The sequence below is a fragment of the Asterias amurensis genome, chromosome 5, assembly GCF_032118995.1.
Source record: "Asterias amurensis chromosome 5, ASM3211899v1".
NCBI classification, from domain to species: domain Eukaryota; kingdom Metazoa; phylum Echinodermata; class Asteroidea; order Forcipulatida; family Asteriidae; genus Asterias; species Asterias amurensis.
In genome coordinates, this window is record NC_092652.1 from 3,531,502 (window position 1) to 3,552,157 (window position 20,656).

Consider the following 20,656-nt stretch of genomic DNA (forward strand, 5'->3'; position numbering starts at 1 on the left):
AAATTAGTATCGCGATATCCAAGCTTAATTTGGCCTCAATTGGTCATCAAAGTTGCATGAGAATAATTTAAAAGCTATAAAACACCCTTGCTGCTCAAAGTTGTATGCTTTCAGATGCCTATAAAAAAGCTTCTTAGGCCTAAGTCTTTTATCAGATTCAAATTATCTGAGTGAAAAATTACCTCTATCTCAAAAAGTACGTTACTTCAGAGGGAGCTATTTCTCACAGTGTTTTATACTGTCAACAGCTCTCCATTGCTTTTACCAAGTAAGTTTTTCTGCTAACAATTATTTTGAGTAATTACCAATAGTGTCCAGTGTCTTTAAAACTTATTTTGGATAATTTATAATAATTTTTTTATTTAATTGTTTTTTTAGAATATGGTCCAGATTGTCTTCTACAATGTCAATGTCAAAATGGAGCCTTATGTGATCATCGTAACGGTAGTTGCCTGTGTACGCCTGGTTGGATTGGCTTATACTGTGACGAAACCTGCCAAGCTGGTACCTATGGAGAACAGTGTCGTCATCAATGTCTCTGTCAGAATGATGCAGTCTGTGATCATGTGTCTGGTTCCTGCCTCTGTCAGCCTGGATGGATAGGAGATGCGTGTGAGACTCCATGCAGGCAAGGTTTGTAACCAGGTTTTTGGTATACCCACATTTTTTATAGAATAGTTCTTTTCAGAAAAAATACAAATCGGTATTAACTTATCAAATTAAAATTTAGGATTGGACTTCAGATGCCTTTTCTATCGTAAGATGTTATTCTGGGAAAATGGTTTGAGATCAATACAATAACAAAGACTTCTGCTGCTAATAATAATAACTAGTTCTTATAAAAAATAGCGTAGTTTACAATTGTCTCAATGCACTTTAAAATAGTGCCCTGGTCATTTGGCAACAAAAACATTCCTTTAAACTTTCTCAGCTCCTTGAGACTGAGCTGTCGTGAATCTACAGTAGCTTTATCTCACACAATAGCAACAGTTTCAAATGATCTATTTGTTTGTTTCTAGGTCACTTTGGTCAAGATTGTAGTTTCCTGTGCACGTGTCAAAATGGTGCTGTATGCGACGCTGTGTCTGGGACCTGTACTTGTGCCCCAGGTTATCAAGGTGTGAATTGTGACGCAGCATGTCACCAGGGGAACTTCGGCCAAGACTGTCTTGAAATCTGCGATTGTTTGAATGCGGCATCGTGCGACCATGTCAATGGTTCCTGTGCATGCTTACCAGGCTGGGAGGGTACTGTCTGCGGCAGTGCGTGCCAGGGCGGTATGTACGGAGATGGATGCGCTCAGAGTTGTTTGTGTCTGAATGACGCACTTTGTCATCACATAGACGGGACTTGTAACTGTACGGCAGGATGGATGGGGGCGCTGTGCGGAGACAGTTGCGAAGATGGTCACTATGGGTACAGATGTAGAGAGCAGTGTATGTGTCAACATGGTGGAGTGTGCAATCACATCAATGGTAAGCCTACATCATAGAAACTAATGTTGGTGAGAAGTTTTCAAAGCATGATATTGTGACACCTTAGAAGTATTTAAATTGAGATCATTGGGTTTGTTGGATTAGCTTCCCTTGGTCGACCCTGATCTGCCCCCCAGTGTGTTTGAATAGCTTTGACGTCATACCAAGGGCTCATCGGGTTAGCCCCCAGTGCCCTGCTTGTGGAACGGGTCACTTGGGGCTGGCCCAAGGTGCAATGACGTACATGAGAGGGCGAGTGATCTTTCGATTAGCTCTTGTCAGGGGCTCACCCGAATGAGTAGGGGTTGACCTGTGGAAGCTAATCAAATGCACCCTATCGTTTGACCCGTGTCAGTTTAATTGTATTGCTTCTTGGAATAGTGAGCACTTGGCCACAAATTTTGCCATTTCTTACATCAGCTATGTTGTACACATAACATAACGAAGCTTGTAGCCTAAAACTATCGCAAAAATAACTTTGTTATTAATTACTTTGTACATTGTACTCATCTAAACCATTTCTCTCACATTCAATTTTGGTTGTCAGGGTGGTGCTCATGTCAGCCGGGTTGGCAAGGAGACATCTGTGAGAGACCATGTGACCCTGGTTACTATGGTGATAACTGTCAATCTGAGTCGGAGTGTCAGAACGGAGCGAGGACCCATCATGTTACAGGAGAGTGTTTTTGTACACCAGGCTGGACTGGGCTACTTTGTGAAAATCCATGCCCAACAGGTAAAGTTTTAAAACTTGATTTTATTTTTATGTTAATGAAAAATACACGCTGGAAGTTGTGAGTATTTGGAGTTGAATTAAAACAAAAATGTAAAAAAGGTAACGTCTTGTGAAGAATTTTCTGTGTAAAGACTTAAAACCCTCAAATTGAGCTCATAATAAACAATCTTCACAGCTAAGAAAGCATGTATTAATTTGTTATTATAATATATTTCTGGTAATGAAACGAAGGATGCCGCATTTAAGTGAACTAAATGAATGTAACTCATCACAAGCCTGGAAATCTGTAAAAAAGAGTGCTTGCTACTGTATGTCTTCTGGGTATGTCACCCAGAAACACTGGGGTTACCCCTGCTCTTCCTCGATCAGTGTTCATGGGTTCTTTTACGCTCACTACCAATTATACAAGACCTACAGCTTAATGTTAAGTATCTCGCTCAAGGACACAATTGCTGCGACCAGGGGCCAATTTCATAGAGCTGCTTAAGCAAAAAAGTTGCTTAAGCACGAAAATAGCTCGCTTATTTTACACATGTTACCAGTTACTGGCAAAAATGTCATGCCACATTGCTTGTGACTGGTATTTAGCTGTTGTTGACTTAGCATAACAATTGAGTGGAGTCTTGGCCAGTAATCTGATTTTACTAAGCAAGGATTGTTTTGCTTAAAAGCAAAATTTTGTGCTTAAGCAGCTCTATGAAATTGGCCCCGGGACTCAAACCCACACTCTGCTGATCAGAAACGCCAGAGCTTGAGTTCAGTATTTTGATCCGCTCAGCCATGACACACCACAATTACTCTGAGCTATGAGGGTGGTATTCTTATCTTGTACGTTATATTTTACTGTAGGTTCCTATGGAAGTCGGTGCAACCAGACATGCCTTTGTAAAAACGGAGCAACATGTGACCATGTGAACGGGACTTGTTACTGCAGCTCTGGTTACATTGGAATCTACTGCAATGAGCCATGCGATGAAGGTATATCTTATGACATTAATCAATTTCCATGGCAACAATAGCATGAAAAAAGGGCAAAGTAATGGAATAGACAACATAATATTACTTTAAAATAATCACGATGGCAGAATGAGAATTACACTGGACATTATTTGTTTAACATTGTGTCATAAAAATTGTGTTTACTTTTGAAACATTGAGAAGAAAACAAATACTTTGCACGAGCCAAACACAGTCTGCAAGATTGGAGTGTACAGTCTGTGGTGCTAAGTATGTAGCGCACCAAGCTAATTCAATCACAAGAACCACCTCTGCCCTCGCATGTACTCTTTTAACCCTGGGTGACAGGGATTCGAACCCACGCCTTGATGACTCAGCCACCTGAACTTGAATTTGATGCTGTGAAGCACTCGGGCCATGACACCCTTTAATTGTTCATAAGAGATATTAAGTAATCTTTGATGTTCTTCTCTTTTAGGTTACCATGGTCTAGACTGTCAAGCCAATTGCACCTGTCTCAACAATGCAACCTGCGATCATGTGACTGGTAACTGTGCATGTACCGACGGTTGGATCGGCCCATCATGCGCCTTGCCGTGTGGCGATGGGTTCTTTGGTTCTCAATGCCAACAGGAATGCCGATGTGAGAACGAGGGGCGATGCGATCATGTGACTGGGGAGTGCTCGTGTTTGCCGGGGTACATTGGAGAATATTGTCAAGAACAGTGTCAACGACCTGGTAATTAGCTCATAAAGTATCGCTGGGGTTGATTTTACAAAGATAGTCCTATTAAACTTAGGACTAGTCCTAGGACTCAGTAGGAGTTAATTAAAACTTAAAGCTAGTCCTACGTTAGGACTTGTAACTCGTCCTAACTTGAGATTAAGACCCAGGTGTGTCATCTGATCTTGTTGTATTGATTGGAAGGTTGAAGAGCATCCCCCCCGCCCCGCCCCCATCCACCCAAAAACCTAAAATGCTAGATTTTTTTAAACACTATGCTTTTTGATAAGGTTAACAGTATATTGATTTTTGAAGATTAAAATCAATTTCATCAAGTTTTCACCAATCAATTAATATTGTCAATTTACTTTTTAAGTTCAGTCGCCCATAATTAAAGAAATCATTTTTTTTGTATAGGCCTAATTCCCATGATTACCATTCCTGTGATTCCAATATGAACATATTGTATCTTTTACTCGTTGTAGGAATCGGTTACGGCCTGGGTTGTCTGGAGCTATGTGAGTGTCTTAACGATGCTTACTGTAACCCTATCAATGGATCATGCTCATGTACCCCTGGATGGTTGGGAACCCACTGTGATACGCCTTGCGTAGAGGGCTACTTTGGCAACGGCTGTACCCACATCTGTACATGTCAGAATGGAGCTATGTGTGATCACGTGACAGGAGAGTGTCTTTGTGCACCAGGTATGGGTCTTTTACTTCTTTACATTTCAAATCACACCTGTGGCCCATTTTACAAAGTGATAAAATTCATCGCAAGACAAATTTTCACTATCACCATTGTATTGTGACATCACACTTGATTTCCAGTTAACATCAATCTTAGCTCCAGGGCCCAATTTCATAAAGCATGTAAGCCCTAACCTTGCTAAGCACAGAAAACTCTCGCTTAGCAAAAATTTGTTACCAGCCAAAATACTATATAATTTACCTTTGCTGTGACTGGTACAAGTTATTGCTTAGCTAGGGAATTTACTTAGCATAATTTTCTTCTTTCATTGGGTCTCGGTGTGTTGTGGCGAAGTGGTCAAGTAATTTTTGTCTCACTGAGACGAAAGTTATTTTTGCGAAATTGTTTAATTGATGTCTCAGAAACTACAACAACTAGTAGTATTTTAAGGGAAGCTTTCTACCATCAGTAAGTTAATTGTAAATCTGTGGCCGTTTGTGTTTTGTGTCATACAGAAAATACTCAAACAAACTGTTTCTTCATTCTTTCTCTCCCTCTTAAGGTTGGAGGGGTCGCAATTGCTCCGAGCCTTGTAGTACAGGAACGTATGGTGCACTCTGTAGACAGACCTGCACATGCCAAAACGGCGCAAGCTGTAACCATATAGATGGTGACTGTACCTGCACAGCTGGATGGCATGGTGTTCACTGTGAGATGATGTGTGAGGCTGGTACCTATGGGTTACTCTGTAATCAACGCTGTCTGTGTCAGAACGAAGCACGCTGTGATCATGTGACAGGGGTTTGTTCTTGTACCCCTGGGTGGGAGGGTGATCATTGTGGGGCGTCATGTCAGTCAGGTAAGCATGATTATAGTATATCAATAATAATAATTTTAAAGACTTGTAATGCGTATCATTTTTGTATCTGCTTGTTGTGCGCAATGCAATGTCTTGATTTTGGAGATCATGACGATGACTAGAGCAAGCTAGTCGACACGTTGAGACCAATTCAGAACTGACTCCGCGGCAGTACAGTTAATTATGATCCTATAAGCTAAAGTAGTAGTCCAGTCTATTTTCTATACCACCCGCCCTGGTAATAGTTAAAAAGCAGGACAGTTCTTTTCAGAACTGAGAAGTCTCCCGAAAATCCGAACAATCTACTCCGCGGTAGTAGAATAAAGCAAGACAGTTCTCTAAGAACAAACTCTACCTGGCAAGAAGATACACACATGGTGTAACCGCAAACCAAATATACATTCAGATCATTAACGTTTTCGTATGTCTTATTTTATAACCACCCTGCTGGGTGTTCAAGGCACAGTAAAACCAAAACCAAAATAAAAGAAAGAGACACAGCAAAATAAGTTCTTGAAAACCTGTGACTTTGGATAAATTTTGAGAAGAGATTTGAATGTTGTGGTTCAAATCAAGATTTTAGATTAAGTATTAGAGAGTGTCAGTTGTGTGGCGCATCCCATGGTTTTTTCCTACTTCATGGGGTGTTATTTATTTGTTCATATAGATTTTCCTGCCTCTCTTTATACCCTCCCATCTAGCCTGACCATTCATTATTAGCGACTGTGGATTAGAGATACGTTTTGGGGGTCACAGGTCATAACCAAAAACTGTTTGTGTGTCTGTTTAGAAGGTCCATCGGGTAATCATGAAACAGTCATTGGTTATGACCACCAAAACGCACCCTTAAATGATAGATAAGCTGCAGCAGCCGATTTCACGAAACTTTACGCAACTGCGTAAGTCCACTAGCGCAACGTTTATGGAGCAACTTGCGCCATAAAAGTTGCGCAAGTGGATTTACGCAGTTGCGTAAAGTTTCGTGAAATCGGCTGCAGGCCTGCACCATGGTATCATGTGGTAATACATCTACAAAAAACATACAGTTTCGCTCTTTTAACCGTAAAAAACAATCGGAGTTAAATGCTTCTTATGATTTTTTGGTCGACTTGTTGCTGGGAACAGTTGTAAAAAAGGAAGAGTTAAAAATTCAATAGCAACAATATATCTAACTTTTTATGAGAAGAATTTGATATTATTATTTGAATATTTCAATTGAAATGTCTCTTTGAATTAACAGGTTGGTATGGTGAGTCATGTAATCAAGTCTGTCGCTGCGAGAATGATGCCGAGTGTAACCACATCAATGGATCCTGTACATGCACTGCTGGATGGATGGGAGTCTGGTGCCAGACTCCGTGCCAAGGTAACTTTTATATTCCTGAACCACCAGAAAATCAGGAGACAGAGTATTTTCAAATGCAGGCCCTAGGATTTAGAATTCCACCCCACACTCTATCAAAAGTTCTAGCTCTTTGATCAAGTTCAAAAGGTCGCTGAAACCTACTTGTTTAATCTGTAATACTTGTCCGGCTTGGTCTGTATGTGCTATTTGATGTGCTATTTTCCAAATTTTTATGATGTTTTTGTCATTGTGCCCTTTTGTGCCTTTGTTATTTGTATTGTCTGGATCGCCTTTAGATAGTGATTATTTTCGCTTTTTGGTTATCCGCAGGCTTGTTCTCTGTGTAGTCATATTTGTATTGCCTTTTCTTTGTATGAAAATAAATAAATAAAATAAATGTATGTACACGTCATAGAGAGCCCGGCTTTAGATTGACTCTCTACCATGTCTACTCAACCTGATTTCTGGAGGTTGGGCCTGGCAGTGGTTTTCCACTTGGTTTCTGGTCAAGAGTTTATTATTGCAAACTATAACTCCTTATCAGAACGGAGAAGTCTCAAGAATTCCAAAAAATCTACTTGTTACAGTAGTAGAATAAAAATCTACCTAGCAAGTAGATACACGCTCGTCATGTGGTTACAGCAAACCAAATATAAATTCCTATGTTGTGCAACTCTGGTTTTTTGTAAACATTGAATTAGTTGAATTAGTTTTACTTTTACTTTATTTCTTGTCTTTTTCAGAGGGTCATTTTGGGTTGCGCTGTCTTGATGTGTGTACCTGTCAGAACGATGCATCCTGTAACCCAGTGACTGGTCATTGTTCTTGTACCCCGGGCTGGCAAGGTGACTCCTGCGAATACAGGTGTCCTGTTGGCTCCTACGGGCAGAATTGTCACCATGACTGTCAGTGTCAACATGACGGGGTGTGTCACCATGTCACCGGTGAATGTGACTGTCAACCCGGTTGGATTGGTCAGATATGTAATGTGACATGTCCTGAGGGATATTACGGCTGGCAGTGTTCGTCGCTCTGTGAATGCCATAATGCTGCTGTCTGTGTCGCAACCACCGGTCAGTGTTTGTGTCCGCCTGGGTTTTACTCTACCTTGTGTGAGTTGCCGTGTCCAGCTGGATTATACGGTCACCTGTGTCTTGACACGTGTGCGTGTCAGAACGGGGCTTACTGTGACAACGTGAACGGTCAATGCACATGTACGGCAGGTTGGCAAGGAGCGAATTGCACCCAGTCTTGTCAGGATGGTTCGTATGGACTCAATTGTACGTCTACCTGTGAGTGTATGAACGGAGCTCGGTGTGATCACGTCGATGGAGACTGCCAATGTCTACCAGGTTGGATGGGTACGAGGTGTGGTGAGGTGTGTCCTAGAGGGTCCTATGGGCAGTACTGTGGCTCTTTGTGCCTGTGTATGAACGGGGCGGAGTGTGATCCGGTTGATGGTAACTGTACATGCCAACCAGGGTACAAGGGGGACTTGTGCATGAATCTGTGTAATGGTAAGTGAAAATCTAATATTTCAAAATTTTGTAAAATGTGAAACAGCATCAATAAACTAAAGCAACATTAAATCATCAAGTTAAAGTTAAGGTTTATTGTTTCCAAAGTAACATTGTAAAACAGGCAATAATATGTTCAAAAACTACAGTACCTACCCTTTAAGTAGAAGCTATACATGTACATCAAATACTATTCATTATAACAAAAAATATTACTAATTTTGGTTTATCCCTTACACCGATGTGTGTAAGGATTAAACCAAAATTTATATTCTTTACCCCGATGCAAATTTAACATCTTTCAAATAATGATTTTGTTCACAGAAGGAACATATGGTCAAGATTGCCTCAACAGTTGCTGGTGTGAGAATGCTGTCCATTGTTCACCACATACCGGGGAATGCCTCTGTAGCAATGGCTGGATTGGTGAGCGCTGCGACACGGCATGTGACGAGAATTGGTACGGTGAAAACTGCACACTACAGTGTCGCTGTCAGAATGATGCGTTGTGTGATCATGTGACAGGGTCATGTGACTGTACACCTGGCTGGAAGGGACCATCATGTGATCGACACTGCTGGGAAGGTATGAAGTTGTAGATTGATTGCACATGACGTCGTTGACCACCATCTTTGATGAAACGTGCGCGTGTGAAAGGCTATCATTGTCTGAGAGTTATGCGCAGCGCGTGTGCATTTTTTGCGTTGTTTAACTTCAAATACGGCGGTCGATGACGCTATGTCAATCCATCTATTCTTATATTGATTATTGGTTAGAAAAGCACAGACAAAATTACTGTAGCTGGATTTGAACCTGTGTCCTTTGGAGTAATGTACAAGTGCTCTTCCAACTGAGGAATTGCAATCCGGGCTATATCTCTTTAGGCCCCACCTTAGCAGTCGTTCAATATTGGCTCTCATTATGCGGTCTGCGCTCCAGCTAGGGTTAATGTAGGTTTTGAGAAAAAAGGTGATTTCTAACTCGAATGTTAAAAGACTTCAGGCCTGAATTTTGTTTAGGCATCTGAAATCACACAAATGTGTGCAACAAAGGTTTTTCTTCTTTGACGTTATTCTCTTGCAACTTCGATGACCAGTTGAGTACAAAATTTTCAAAGATTTGTGAACTTATGCATATGTTGGGATACATGAAGTGGGAATACTGGTCTTTGACAATATTACCAAAGGTGTCCGTGCCTTTAAAGACAGTGGACACTATTGGTAATTGTCAAAGACCAGTCTTCTCACTTGGTGTATCTCAACATATGCATAAAATAACAAACCTGTGAAAATTTGAGCTCAATCGGTTGTCGAAGTTGCGAGATATTAATGAAAGAAAAAAACACCCTGGTCACACAAAGTTGTGTGCTTTCAGATGCTTGATTTTGAGACCTCAAATTCTAAACTTGAGGTCTCAAAATCAAATTTGTAGAAAATTACTTCTTTCTCGAAAACTACGTCATTTCAGAGGGAGCTGTTTCTCACGATGTTTTATACCATCAACCTCTCCCCATTACTCCTCACCAAGAACGGTTTTATGCTAATAATTATTTTAAGTAATAACCAATAGTTTCCACTGCCGTTAAACTGTGGCTCTTTGATCATTTCAAATGTAATTTTCATCCTATTAGGAATGTTCGGACACCACTGTGATGAAATTTGCCTCTGTGAGAACGGCGCACACTGCAACCATATTAGCGGCTCATGCACCTGTCGGCCTGGATGGATCGGCCAGTATTGCAACATAACTTGCCCTAGTGGAACGTACGGTGACGCCTGCAGCAAGAACTGCAGCTGCATGAATGAGGGTGTTTGCGACGCCAGGACTGGGTCTTGCTGGTGTAAACCTGGATGGACTGATGATGATTGTTCTTTGCTTTGTAGTGAAAACACGTACGGACACGGGTGTAACTACATATGTCAATGTGAGAATGAGAGTCCATGCCACCATGTGACAGGTACTGACATTCAAACTCTGTATTTTCATCATTATAACTATTTTGTATGCTTAAATCACGGATAGTTTTCAAACTCCTAACACTCACCTACAAATGCAAAAACGGATTAGCACCAGACTATCTCCAGGAATTAATTCAACACTATCACCCTCCGCGAAAAACTTTGTTCCAGTTCGAAAGGTCTTCTCACAGCAGTTCGAGTTCACACAAAGTTCTACGGTCAACATTCCTTCCAATATGCTTCACCTAGACTAAGGAACTCTCTTCCCAACAATCTCAAAGACTGTTCCACTATACAACAACTTCAATCTAAACTTAAAACCCATTTTGTGTAATATGCGCTACATAAGAACTGCTTGTTATTACTATTATTATTATTGTTATTATTATTATTATTATTATTATTATTATTATTATTATTATTATTATTATTATTATTATTATTATTATTATTATTATTATTATTATTATTATTATTATTATTATTATTATTATTATTATTATTATTATTATTATTATTATTATTATTATTATTATTATTATTATTATTATTATTATTATTATTATTATTATTATTATTATTATTATTATTATTATTATTATTATTATTATTATTATTATTATTATTATTATTATTATTATTATTATTATTATTATTATTATTATTATTATTATTATTATTATTATTATTATTATTATTATTATTATTATTATTATTAAAAAATCTGAAAACAAAGCATTTGTAGGCTTGATCTGCCATCAAAAGTTGATATCTATGGTTTCAATGACACACCTTAAAGCCGAGTCACACTGCAGCGATAATGAAAACGATAACCCTTACGAGGCAAAGAGAATGCATGCTATTGGTTGAATTGCTCCACGCAGAAGAATACGCACATGCGTCGTGATCGTTATCGTTTTTCGTTATTGCTGCAGTGTGACTAGGCCTTTATCAGACAACACACTGCCTGGCAACAAGATTCAACTGTAAGATCATTGGACATCTCCTTGTGTTTCCTCTCTATTTGAAAACAAAACAGCCACACAAATTAAACTATATTTGTGACAGGCTCTACAAAAATGAGTCTCTTGTCGCACAACCCACTTTCCAGCACAGGGCTGTTGAGTGATGGGAGGGTGAAAAACAATTTCAACATTTATTTTATGGTTCTTTAGGGTCTATTTTTTTACATTTTCTGAAAAAAAAACATTCGCTTTTGATTGTTAAAGGTGAATAAAACATGTACTTTTTGTTCAGCCCCTAGACAACAATAATTAATGTTTTTATTAAAGGGAGCCCTGTTTCCCCAGTATGGGTTATTTTCAGATTGTGACATAATCTATTTTTTAAAAGGTCATAGCTTTTGAACCAAACATGATACAAGTGTGCAAGATATGTCAAAATGAAGCTTGTTGTATGCTCTCTTCAGCCACGTATAAAACCCAATAAGTTAATTGCCCCCCTTGTGACTCTTTTTTGCAGAGCCCATCACATTTATTGTAAATGTAAACAAGCTGTAAGGGCAGTGAAAATGTACCAAATATCTGATATTTTTCTTGCTTTGAATTTGTTGTATAGGTCATTGCAACTGTACAGATGGGTGGACTGGACAGCATTGCAACCGACCATGCCAAGAGGGTTTCTACGGTCACCGATGCAGCTACGCCTGTGATTGCGTCCATGGCGTATGCGATCATATCGCAGGTCATTGTGACTGTTTGCCGGGTTGGCAAGGTGCCAACTGCTCCGCTCCGTGTAATGAAAGCTACTACGGCAACGAATGTCTGCAGGAGTGTCAATGTAACAACGAGGGATCATGCGACCCTGTGAATGGTAACTGCGACTGTTTGGATGGTTGGAAAGGTGTATACTGTGAGAGCAACTGCGATTGGGGATACTATGGCCGAGACTGCGCCTTCAAGTGTGCGTGCCCGGGTGATGTCTGTGACCAGCGGAATGGCAGCTGCCCTGAGAGAAAGGAGTGCGAGAAAGGGAAATGGGGCTGGAGCTGTGAGCACAGCTGTGTGTGTTACAACCAAGCAACCTGCAACCAGACGGATGGTGTATGTATCTGCAAGAAGGGATTCGGGGGAACTGAGTGTGAAATAGGTAAGGTTGGGAATGCACAAAGGGTTGCGATGGGGGGGGGGGGCTAAAGGGAAATTTGGGTACTGAATAGATGTTGTTATGCTGTAATGCATACAGATGTGTTTTAGTGGATTTTTACAGATTAGTAGTTTTATACATCATAGTTCTAGAACTACACAGGGGCAATGGTCTCTGCTGCTGTGGTCTTGGCCTTTGGTGCCCCCTTTAAAAGGTTCAAATAGACTGTCAGATTTTGCAATAGAATTGCCCTTTACAAAAGGGAAATGGCCTTTTCCTTTCAAAGATGAAATTCCAGGCCTAAAATGAGATGATGTGATCAAATGCATATATGGTTGGTTTTAACAGATATTTACATGCAAGATTTGTTAACCTTTCTTGAATCATTTTCATTTTGTAACATTGTACTTTTAATCCACAATATATTTTATTTTTGTCAGTCTTGTCTACTCTGAAGGCACAAAATACTTCCAATGGATTTGGAGCTAGACCTAAAAGTGAAGAAGAAAAGAAAAACAACAGTAAGTAAATATTCTTTATTATTGCGTATTTTTTTTGTTAACAATCTTTTACTATGCCATGGCCTTCTTTCCATTGTCCTCTATATTGGTTTTCAAGATTGTAGCTGATCTTTTTGTTTGTGATTGCAGAATCTGGAGAAACTGCTGTGATCGTAGTATTGTGCTCTCTTGCAGCGGTTGCCACTACAATCATCATAGTCTGTCTGGTAAAAAGGAAACGCAAACACAAGAGACTTGGTGAGAATCCTTGTTATCCTTTAACCCTCCTACTATTGGTTACATTAACCAGTGAGGTGACCAACCATTTGAAACCATTCAACTGCATGGGCTTTGCAGTGTGGCATAACTGTGCAAGGAACTAACTTTGTACGGCCTACCTAAGTGTACTTTGTAGATCAATTCATCACATGGATTCTGCAGGTCAATCAAAGCCAAAAATGAAGATATTGATTGGTCAGACAGTAGGAGGGTTGACTGTGTACCATGAAGAAGCATTCGCCACATGATATATCGCAGGCTGACATAGTTTATCTATCATTCAAAGCCACACAAATAGATATTGATTGGTCAGACAGTAGGAGGGTTGACTGTGTACCATGAAGAAGCATTCGCCACATGATATCATATCGCAGGCAGACATAGTTTATCTATCATTCAAAGCCACACAAAAAGATATTGATTGGTCAGACAGTAGGAGGGTTGACTGTGTACCATGAAGAAGCATTCGCCACATGATATCATATCGCAGGCTGACATAGTTTATCTATCATTCAAAGCCACACAAATAGATATTGATTGGTCAGACAGTAGGAGGGTTGACTGTGTACCATGAAGAAGCATTCGCCACATGATATATCGCAGTCTGACATAGTTTATCTGTCATTCAAAGCCACACAAAAAGATATTGATTGGTCAGACAGTAGGAGGGTTGACTGTGTACTGTGATCATGTTGATCATTTAGGCTGGCATATTTTACAATGCAAAACCTCAGAGAATGATTTTAAGGGATCAAACAGTGGGAGGGTTACACAATTTAGATTCTTTAGACTTGCTCCTGAGGGTTTGATCACTTTAGCTTGTGGGTTCGAATCCCAACCGACGAATATGCCTGTGGATTTTTGTTCACAGAACTTCGGTAAGTACTGAGTATACAGTGCTAACACACATTGGTGTAAGGGTAAAACCAAAATAAATACACTTTAGCATCAGGGGTACATCCAAAGACAGTTTCTTAAAAGAAAATTGTCACAAAAATGAGAGTGAACAAAAGTTGAAGGTTTTGATCTTGTGTCTTAATTTTCATCTTAGATGCTCAGAGACTCTCCGAGGCTGATGGTTTAGCATCTTGCAGAGGTTCATCCATGACTAGTAATAGTATCACTGATGATAAGGCTCTTGTGGATACTGGCAAGGAAACGACAAACACGAGGTAAGTTTGTCTTCTCGTTGGTCTGCCCTTCTCATTTAGTAATGATAATAATAATACAGTCGATGATTAGAGCAAGCTAGTCAAAACATTGAGACCAATTCAAGAAGTGACCCTGCGATAGTGCAGTTACAATTACAATCCTAAAAGTTAAAGTAGTAGTCCCAGCCTATTTTTTTTTTTATACCTTCCGCCAGGGTACAAGTTAAAAAGCAGGACAGTACTTTTCAGAACTGAGAAGTCTTCCGAACTTCCGATATATCTAGTAGAATAAAGAAAGACAGTTCTCTAAGAACAAATTCTACCAGGCAAATAGATACACACATGGTGTTACTGCAAACCAAATACGTATTATTAATAATACAGAACAGTGATTTACCAATGGGAATCAAATTATCACAGAACCAAGACTTTTTAATACTATAGTGGCCCAGTTAAATTCAATTAAAGTCGTTTTTATTTTTATCACAGTTTACAATGTATAATTAAGTTTGTTTTTATGATGTGCACTTAAAGGCAGTGGACACTATTGGTAATTACTCAAAATAATTATTATCATAAAACCTCACCTGGTAGCAAGTAATGGGGAGCTTTTGATAGTTTAAAACATTGTGAGAAACAGCTCCCTCTGAAGTAACGTAGTTTTTGAGAAAGAAGTAGTTTCTCACTAAAATATTAGAATTTGATTTCGAGACCTCAGCTTGTGCAACATATTCATTTTTATTTCAAAATTCTCTCGCAACTGTGACGACCAATTTAGCTCAAATTTTTATAGGTTTGTTGGTTTATGCATATGTTGAGATACACCAAGTGAGAAGACTGGTCTTTGACAATTACCAATAGTGTCTTTTAGTTTGATGTCATACCAAGTAATAGACAATTAGTGTTTGGGTAGGGTGTGGTTAATATTTGTGCACATTTAGGTAGATAATCTCCCCTTAGCTGCAACCTAACATTTTATTACTCGGCCGGTGAATTATGTGTAATAATCTTGAAGATGGTAGCGCAACTCAAGCCCTGTAGATTAGTGCAGTTTACCTTGACCTTTAACTTGAAATGAATCTTAAAATTGATTCTATCTTGCAGCATTGGTGTTGACAATATTTTATTTTATTTTTAGACCCCAGCAGAAGACAAACGGCCATGGTCCTGATTTGGTCATCGAGAATCCAGTGTTTGGAGAAGAGTTTGAGTGATTACATAACACCATGACTAATAACAATAATATGGAAGTCTTATATAGCGCACGTATCTACCAAACAAGGTACTCAAGGCGCTGAGTATATACAAACTTTCAGAAAGATAGGTTATTGCAGTGATTAATTCTGAGACCCAATTATTTAGCACTTTATAAGGGTTTGACAAGGTGCTACGGCGCATTAAGCAGCCACAACCAGGAACACCGGGGCGAACCCCTTCTATTTTCAATAAATGCACTGGGTTCTTTTACAAGCGTTACACAACACATGGGACCAACGGCTTTACGTCCCATCCGAAGGACGAAGCAATGGTTACGTGTCTTGCTCAAGGACACAGTGTCACGGCTGGGGATTCGAACCCACACTCTGCTGATCAGAAACACCAAAGTTGGAATTCGGTGCTCTTAACCGCTCGGCCACGACACTTTCACGACTAGTACATATATGACTACCCTGGCTGTGGTGTTCAGCTGACGTTGGGCTGTTATTGGCTGAGCCCAATTTCATGGCACTACTTACCACATGGTGTTACCGTAAGCCAAATATAGATTGATACCAAAGAGTTATATATAAGAACTAGAGGGCGCACGAGTGATGCTTCGTGCACAAACGCCACGGGACCGCAAGATGACAAGCGCGCCATTCTGTACGCGCATTGAATATGAATTACACGTTTGAGTTTTTTTTTTATTGAACGCTCACGCGATGCTGTTTCTTCAACTTACAAAATGGCCGCACAAACACACGCTGTGAGATAGATGTTTTGTCAACTATTAGAAAATGGCCGCCTGCTCGCATACCGGGGCGCGTATATAGGCCAGTGCGCGCTCTAGTTTTTTTATATAACTCTATGATTGATACCTAACCATGCAATGCCTCAATGCAAGCTTTCTCCAGAAGACGATCAGAGCATACTGATCGAAACGTTGAGTTGAAACCAACGGTTATTTTCAGAACCACCCCAACTCATTAGAGATAGTCATTACATGGTGTTACCGCAAACCTTTCCATATCGTATTTCCACCATGCAAAGTTTCAAATCCTACTTGCCTCAAATCCCATTTATACTGAGTCCTATTAGTGCATGATTCTATGGGTCATTCCCCGGTAAGCAGAGCCATGAAATTGGGTACCAGGTAAAACAGGTAAACACTCCCTGAAGCCGTGAGTCTCACATAATGAGTCGCAGAACTGTTGCCTGAATTGTTTTTATAACAGACCTATGCATTGATGGCATCGCAACAACATTTTAGCTGTATGCTTCGTTTTTTAAAGGGGCAAAGGCACCAGGCATTTTTCTCCTTTTAAAGGGCACTAGACGCAAATGGTTTTCCCCACAAGATGGCGACTTTTATAGCAACAAAGGGGTTATTCGATACGGTCTTTACTCAAATGAAATTATGGTCTGTTCTAAAGATAATGTATTTATTGTATTGGTTTACCCGCTATGCAATGACCAATGTAGTAAAGACGTGTAATTGTTCAGTATCATAGAAACTTATAAACTGTACAGAGTTTTGTGTTCCTAAAATAACTTTCTTTGTTTTTGTGAAAGCAGTTTGCATGTTTGGACTGTCAAGATAAGATGTTATCTTGAAAAACTTAAAAAAAAAAAAACTAGAAAACTAAGGTAGGAGGTGGGGTGTGCTGGTTACCTCTGCCCTTGTATTTTGTATGTATATAATTTTTTGAGGAAACTTTGTATTTTTTTCTTAGAAACTGAAAGTGTTTTACTTAACATTCAAGTTCTTTAATTGAGGCTATTGGTATTGCAATGTAATGGTTCAGCCGTCGATTTCACCAAACTCTCCCTAACTTAAGATTAACCTTAGGACTTAGGACGAGTACCCACCCTGCACTGTAGCATGCAGACCTTAAGATTAAGGAAAAGTTTCCGTATTTTTCATTCGATATGAAATAATATAGTATCTAATTTACCTCAATGAGATATCCCTTTTTGTAAAAAAGGGTGAAAAAGTGGTGGCGCCATACGGAAAGTTATCCAAGATGAATCCTAAGTTAGGACGAGGTTACTCGTCCTAACTCGAGATAGGATTAATCCTAGCGTTTCGTGAAATCGGCTGCAGAATGGAGTAGTTAAGCCCCGCCCACCATAGCAACTGTCCATCAGCAATGCAAAGTTTGGGTATGCCTCCATAGTGTAATATAGTGAACAATTCCACACATCAAATGCTGGAAAACTAATGCCCAAAATGTATACAACCTTTACACATGTTTTCTTTATGTGTCGGAATTAAGTAGGATTTTGGGGTGCGTTGTGTGATACTGTTTAGTCAATACATTATGGGATTTTACTTCTAAGATACTAATCTAAACCAAGTCCGTTCTGGTAGTGTTTTAAATGAGGCACATATAGTCCTGTATGTTCATTCCTCATGACGTTTTCCCATTTAGAGTTTTCTTAGTTTTACTCAGATATGTTTTGAGGTCATAGTTGTCATTAAGATGCTTTTTTCCTACTTCAAATACAAATGTTAAATAGAATGTTTTAATTAATGAGTGTATTGTACATATTAGGAGGGACTTTTGTTTGTCATTATTATTAAACTTTAATTGTATTATTTGTTGGTTTGCCAATAAATCTGTTGAATCATTTGAAAGATGTCAATGAGTCCATTCTGTAAACGTCATAGTCATATAAAACGGTCTTTGGTTTAGCATTCATTTTGCACTATCTGTAAAGGAATTTGCTATAAGAATTGTTTTATTACTATATTATACACAAGTATACATAATAAATTGTACTGGATCTCATGCTAAAAATACAAAATTGGCTCCCAAAAAGTACTCACTGAATTGGTTAATTTCTAAAAAGCATTTTCTTTTCAAATAAAATGCAGGGTATTAATTTTGCACATACTTCAAATTTAGGAATTTGTTGGGTGAAGTTAAAAGATATGGAAAATAAAATCGTGAGTCATTTGAGTAGAAAATTTAGTATTTTGTTGCTTGTCAATACTTAAGAAAAAAGGCTGATAACTCACCAGAAAAGAAAAAAAAACCACTGTCATCGTCTTGAGTAGAGAGACATTATTGCTTCACGGGGAGAAATTGGGGGTAACTTGGGGCGAGAGAAATTGCGTGGTAGTCTGCGGGCTCCGGCCCTTCAGCCCCCCCCCCCCCCCCGCACCACCACCATTGTTGCTCCTTTGTATATTATATGATAAGTAAATCGAATTTTCAGGTGCCTTGCAATCATCTCCACTATCCGACAACATCCTGAAATCATTTGAAAGATGCCATCCTCACCAGTTTAGGATTGAAAACACTATACCCGTACCTACTTGGCAACGTGACTAATTTAAAAACAACCATCTACTACGATCAACACATTGTGCATTAGGATAATTAACAAAAGAAGTGACAATTACCACATTCCACACTACAGCCTATAAGTATAAAACGCGTGATAAGCTGTTGTCTGACTTTCACGGACAACATTGTACCGATCACTGAATTGGAGTCCTGCCGCCCAGTGAAAATAGTTCGCCATTGTTGGGTTTAATAAGAGAGGGAAAACCAGTTTACACATTAGTTTAGTTTCTTATAAAATACCAACCCAGAAGTGTATCCATCTAGGCTTAACTGTAGAAGAGAACAATAAATTATTGTGACGCTCGCGTAGTAATACCATAGTCTCAGAGTGGATGTTGCCCGCCGGGATGCAAATCATTGTCAAACTTCTTCTGCAGCTATTTCGCGCCTAAATAATTATAATACATCGTACGCTTTTTGTGTGTGTACATGATAATGCAAGTACAATGTGTACATAAACATAGGTTGCACATTATGGACCACAGCATGGATGCGTCAAGAAAACTCGTTCTAATTCACTGCCTTCTATGAGCACATTGACTCTATGTCATTAACCGTTGACTGGAGGTGGTCCTTTTAATGTTATGGACCAATTTGCAGTCGCTCTGTGGTTGGAAAAGGAGACATACAACTCTGAATTTTGAAGATGTGCCATCCTTAGTTATGATGGAGAAGACCTGCTACCACAACTCGCCCTTCTACAGCGTACGAAGAAAATGTTCAATATGTGTTTCGAGGTAGGGGCGATACCCCGCCGTCCTGCCTGCAACCTGCGCACTAGTGTGCAACTGTGAGGTAGATTGTGAGGTCATGAAAATTGTAATGTATCAAATACTCGGGTTTTTGGTCAACTTTACCGACCGTTTTGAAAACTTGGTTTGCCCCGAGTGTGTCTACAGACTCTAATAACAAGGTCTACGCCCGGATGGTACTGACAACCAACGCCGATGGAGTGATAAAGTTTCAAGATTCCAGCTGATTGAATCGACTAGTCAGTGTTGGATGAATTTTGTGCTGGTTGTCATCAAAAAGATCGAATTTTGAGAGAATGTATCAAAGCTGGGTCAATCTTCGCCTGAGGTGGTAAGTTAAAACCGTTGTTGGGGAAACAAAAATTTAGGGCTCATATAATTATTTTGTTGAAATTGTTGACTATTTCATTTTATTATTGCATTAGGCTTTGTTTGCCGATTCCCCATTTTTTTTTATGAAAGCCCCTCAATATTTGGGGAAAGTTAATGAATAAGTAATAAGGCCCTTCAAGCTTGCACGCCAGCTTATACCCTATTTAAATAATATTATTAATAGGTTTTAAAACAAAATAAAAATCATCAAAGAAAAAAGTGTCTCCTGCTAATTGTGAGCAGTTTAAAGAATTTCCAGAATCCAGCTATTGTCTATATATAGGCACCTGTTCACCACTAGGTCGTGTCGGTGGAGAAGGTTATGGGTGACATTGTTGTCTGCACTTCCTTTTCATAAGTTTGTTTTGTGGTTGTTCGATACTACTCACTCACTTGTGTAATTGGGGCTTCAAATTGTGTATTAGTTGTTTTTCAGTATTGATCAGGGCTCTCGAAATGTTAACTGCTGACTGTTGTAGGCCATTCGGCCCGCCGTGATTTAAGCGTCAGCTCGGTTTAAATAAGGTCACTGTTTTTTAACCCGGCTCTGTTAAAGGATGTTCAAATTATTGTCTTTGTCGTCAGTGAACATTACTCAAAATAATTATTACCATAAAACCTTATTATAACGATCAATGGGGAGCTGTTCTGAAGTGACGAAAGCATGGGAAATACTCGA

The 20,656-nt window shown here is 39.3% G+C and overlaps 1 protein-coding gene across 5 annotated transcripts in view; it reads left to right on the plus strand.

The window, feature by feature from the left end:
- The window catches only part of LOC139937159 (uncharacterized), a 51,544-nt gene extending 33,390 nt beyond the window's left edge, over window positions 1-18,154 (plus strand). For all 5 annotated transcript variants that reach the window (XM_071932195.1, XM_071932198.1, XM_071932194.1 and 2 more), the window contains exons 12-27: window positions 379-633; window positions 1,020-1,475; window positions 2,023-2,211; window positions 3,061-3,189; window positions 3,647-3,907; window positions 4,378-4,599; window positions 5,148-5,444; window positions 6,685-6,810; window positions 7,533-8,306; window positions 8,631-8,891; window positions 9,937-10,263; window positions 11,843-12,373; window positions 12,811-12,891; window positions 13,021-13,128; window positions 14,201-14,321; window positions 15,439-18,154. In XM_071932195.1, the coding sequence (XP_071788296.1) occupies window positions 379-633; window positions 1,020-1,475; window positions 2,023-2,211; window positions 3,061-3,189; window positions 3,647-3,907; window positions 4,378-4,599; window positions 5,148-5,444; window positions 6,685-6,810; window positions 7,533-8,306; window positions 8,631-8,891; window positions 9,937-10,263; window positions 11,843-12,373; window positions 12,811-12,891; window positions 13,021-13,128; window positions 14,201-14,321; window positions 15,439-15,514 (4,214 nt within the window). In that variant the 3' untranslated portion in view covers window positions 15,515-18,154. The remainder of the gene's footprint in view (window positions 1-378; window positions 634-1,019; window positions 1,476-2,022; window positions 2,212-3,060; window positions 3,190-3,646; window positions 3,908-4,377; window positions 4,600-5,147; window positions 5,445-6,684; window positions 6,811-7,532; window positions 8,307-8,630; window positions 8,892-9,936; window positions 10,264-11,842; window positions 12,374-12,810; window positions 12,892-13,020; window positions 13,129-14,200; window positions 14,322-15,438) is intronic.
- The last annotated feature ends 2,502 nt before the right edge of the window (window positions 18,155-20,656 follow it).